The sequence below is a fragment of the Entelurus aequoreus genome, linkage group LG09 (assembly GCF_033978785.1).
Source record: "Entelurus aequoreus isolate RoL-2023_Sb linkage group LG09, RoL_Eaeq_v1.1, whole genome shotgun sequence".
NCBI lineage: Eukaryota > Metazoa > Chordata > Actinopteri > Syngnathiformes > Syngnathidae > Entelurus > Entelurus aequoreus.
Window position 1 is genome coordinate 34,689,199 of NC_084739.1, and position 4,522 is coordinate 34,693,720.

General features: G+C 35.3%; 1 protein-coding gene across 2 annotated transcripts in view; it reads right to left on the reverse strand.

Annotated features, from left to right (window-relative positions):
* Positions 1–582: 582 nt before the first annotated feature.
* LOC133657377 (phospholipid phosphatase 4-like) overlaps positions 583–4,522 on the reverse strand; it is a 190,838-nt gene continuing 186,898 nt past the window's right edge. For both annotated transcript variants that reach the window (XM_062058643.1, XM_062058644.1), the window contains one exon: positions 583–1,194. In XM_062058643.1, coding sequence (XP_061914627.1) covers positions 983–1,194 — 212 coding nt within the window. In that variant the 3' untranslated portion in view covers positions 583–982. The remainder of the gene's footprint in view (positions 1,195–4,522) is intronic.

Genomic DNA, 4,522 nt, shown 5'->3' on the forward strand with positions numbered 1-4,522 from the left:
TTCACACTACCACCTTTCAATAAGGCAAAACACGTTCTAGTGTTGACATTACAGCACAGCTAATACCAGCTGCTCCAAAGTATGTTTCTATATATACAACTTTACCAACAAAAAATCCGATCAGATGTTCAAATTGCGTATGCTCTTTCCCCATATCATATCTACATATTGACGTTCACAGCTGCTAAGCAACAACAGTATAAAACACACAAAGAAGAAATAAGTGAACGCCTAGAGCAGGGGTGTCAAACGTACAGAACAGGTTTTATCCGGCCCGTGGGATGAGTTTGCGAAGTATAAAAATGAGCTGAAATTTTTGAATGAAAGAAACAGCTGTTCTAAATGTGTCCACTAGATGCCGCCATAGCAATTCTTTGTATCTTTGTAGATGATGCTACATATGTAAAAAAAAAACCCAAAAAACACATGATTTCCTAGACTGGTGCATTGTTAGTGCACCAGTCTAGGAAAATGAGCAAACTATGTAAATAAAATCCTGCAATTTGATTTTGATATATTTGTTTTATTTTGATAGATTGAAAATGAACACCAATGAGTTGACTGATGAACATTATCACATAATTTATTCAGAAATTATAAATAACGACAAATAAAGATAGAATACTATTAACCGCAACATGTAAGTGTAAACAAACCCCAACAACATTGTGATTTGTACATTTTCAGAATGTGCTTGTTCTATTTTTAAACAAAGAAAACAATCTGAAGTTGTCTTTATTTTTAAGTTATCGTACCGTGATTTTACCAGTGCGGCCCACTTGGGAGTAGATTTTTCTCCATGTGGCCCCCGATCTAAAATGAGTTTGACACCCCTGACCTAGACAGTATAGAACAGGATGGAGGTGGAGTGTGGCTTAATTACTGTCCTCTGGAATGTACACAGGAGCCATGTAAGTTAGTCAGTGGGAATGTGGAGGGGGCTCTCTGGTTCGGCGAGGGTGGTCTCGGTGGTGGCCACTAGTCATAGCGGCGCTTCTGTCAAGCCCTCTAGAGGGAGGGTGGTGGCATTTTCAGTGGCCCGCTGATCCTCCTGGGGTTGAGGCGGGGTGATGTGAGCGGTTGCAGTCAGGCTGGCGTAGGCGAGGTGACAGTCCGTGTGCAGAAAGGGGGGGTAGTGCTGGCGATAGCTGATGTATGCAAACAGCAGCCCGATCACGCCTCCAACAAAGGCATCTGCGCAGTCACAGAAGGGAATATCTTTTTAAAGTACGCCTCCATAGGTAATTGTAGCCTAACTTGGGGGAACTAAATAACACCTGCGTCAAAAGGAACAATTCATTTAGTGCAGCAGAATGTGTTATACTGCCTCAGTGTGCACATTCTTTATGGCTGACAGGTTGAACAGTTGATTCAAATAAATTGGAAGGCTTAACTGACTTTGCATATAACATTCAATTGTTTTTTTGTGATTACTGGTTGTAATATTAGCGGCTCAAAAATGAAACCAAAGCAATCTAGGCAGCCGTCATTCAGCAGCATTATAGGGGAACTGCCCTTTTTTGGGGACTTTTGCCTGCCGTGAGACAAGAACACACATGCCTTTTTTTTTAGGATTCCAGGTTTTAGGACTCTAAAAAGTTTTGCAAGCTACAACTATTATTGTAGCTAATGAGAGTCATCTATGTTGACTTCAAAGCCTTTTAAAACAACTTCAAAACTCTCTATCAAGTATACCTGTACATATAATGTAGTAATATACCCAACGGAACAATATGTTATATATACAATATTTAGTGTATTTTTGTCATTTTAGTTAGTTTAGTTTAGTTAGTTTATACAGTGGTGTCCAAAGTGCCCGGGGGCCATTTGCGGCCCGCAGCTAATTGTTTACCGGCACGCCACACATTCTGGAAATGCTATTGCAAAAATAAAAAATAAACATTACAAAAAGTGGAATGAGGTGAAATCTAACTGAAAAAAGTTGCAATGTTGACACAAAGCTGCCATGCAGGCTGTTTTTTTTCTTTTGTCAATCTTTATTTTTCTTTTTTTGCCAAAAAAAATCAATGTTATACTGAATTATTGACCTATTCAAGGCTCCAATTATTTAAAATATTTTACTTTAAAATGTTTTATGTGGAAAACATTGCATATATTGTGTGGTTGCCGTACAAAAACATCAACAAAATAATAGTTTAAACGTAAAATCGACAGATATATCTGAAGTTTATTTATTAAGTCAAAAATATTAAAGTTTGATGATTTGGTAAAATTGCAAACAGCTATAATGATGTACAAAGCAAACTATAACCTGCTACCAAAGAATGTACAACAATTCTTCTCAACTAAAGAGGAGAAATATAACCTTAGAGGAAAACATAATTTAAAACATTTATATGCACGTACAGCACTTAAAACTTTTAGCATATCAGTATGTGGAATCAAATTATGGAATGGATTAAGTAAAGAAGTTACAAATTGTACTGATATGATCCAGTTTAAGAGGTTGTTCAAAATAATAGTGCTTACAAAGTACAAAGAAGAAGAATTATGAGAAATACTTCTAACCTTATTAGAAATAAGATATTCTTCATCTCAGTATGTTAATAATGACTGAATTAATTAATTACATATTATAAAACTGTTGTGTATACTAATTCATAGATGTTATTTTATTATATAAAAAGGTCAGTAAATGATTCTATATCATTGTAAACGCTTTGAAGTGGGAAAGGGGTAGGATTAAATAAGCTTTGCTTCTTCCTACTCCTTTTCGGGCATGATGTAAAATGAAATGATATGAAATTGTGTGACGTATTAAGATGTAAGTGTGTTCATGTTCGAAATAAACTAAGGAAAGAAAGAAAAAGAAAGAAAGTTGATCTTGTAACTTAAGTGTTGAAAGTAAAAAAACCTAATACAAATGTATCACTTTATGAGTGGGGCACCTTTTGTATCCTAAATATATTGAATGGGATTTTATTTATCTTTTCACTGTGATTACTCAAAAATAACAATGAATTAATATCAATGGTGTCTTGCATTATTGATGTTTTTAAGGCTCTAGTTACTTCACATCAAACATTGCTTTCTGAATGTTTTGGGCAGTGGGGGAAATACTGCATATTTCAGTTTTATTATAAAAAACAAAGTTGTCTTGACAGAAAAGGCATACAACCTTTTTGGTTTTTTAAATTTTATACCAACCTGAAGTTGATATACTGTAGAGATTTACTGTAAGCGTTAAATAAAAACAATAAAAAAATAATTTGACTTGTTTTTAACATTTGACTTTATGGTCCCCGGGAGCCCTAAAGGGAAAAAAAACCCAAAATCCATATATTTTGTTATGATTTGAAAATGAAAACTATCAAAATGGCCCCCGCAGGCTTTAATTTTTCTGTGTGCGGCCCTCAATGGAAAAAGTTTGGACACCCCTGGTTTATTATTTCTTCGGTCAGTGGTCAACAAAATAAACAAACAGTTTTACATAAACAAACAGGTGTACATTCATAAATTGAAAATAATGCAGACAGAAAGGGTTATGGCTGAAGTTGAACACTTATTGCGCCTAACCCTATAAACAATGTCAAATACAAGATGAGCTTCCTAAAAATATGAACTTTCCTTTGCACAACATATTATAAATGCACTTTGTACACAACATAAACACTGTTCAATTATATACACAGTACACGTGTTAGTTAAACCTTTGTACCAATTATATACCATATACAAACAATTATACTTCCATTATTATTTATATCCCACATTTAGTTTGTAATTAACATTGATCATAGTATTAACTACTGTGTTGATTCAAGAGTGATATATTTTTCCAAGACATTGGTCTTAAAGTGATTTTTAAATGTGTGAATGGAACTGGAACATTTTAAGGAATCATCCAAGCTGTTCCACAGTTGAACCCCCCTGACATAAACACATCTACTTTTTAAGCTTGTGCTTATGTTTGCTTTCTGAAAGACAGGCCCTAAATCACAAGTGTCTCAAAGGGCTGCACAAGCCACAACGACATCCTCGGCTCAGATACCACATCAAAACAAGAAAAAACTCAACCCAATGGGATACAATGAGAAACATTGGAGAGGACCGCAGATGTGGGAACCTCCCACTGGGGGACCGGTGCAATGGACGTCGAGTGGATCTCGCATAATATTGTGAGTGTCCAGTCCATAGTGGATCTAACATAATAGTGTCGCAATAGTGTTACAATAACAATGTCGCTACAGCTTGGTTATCATACAAGTTGAGGAACATCTATGAAATATTTTTTGCAAGTTTTGGATGAATTTTTAAAGTGATTTAGAGGCAGAACATATTGCTCCCCTTAGTAGAATTGCTAGCCACTTAGAACGAGCCCATTACTATTACAAATTGGAATGCAAAAAAAATAAAATACATGTGTTCTTGTCCCTCATAAGGATTGGAAACAGTAAAACACATTTCAAAAGAAGTACAGTTCCCCTTTTAAGGGATACAAATTAATATCCTAAAAGTGTGATGAATATAAAATGACTTAGACATTCCCTGGAGTTGGTGA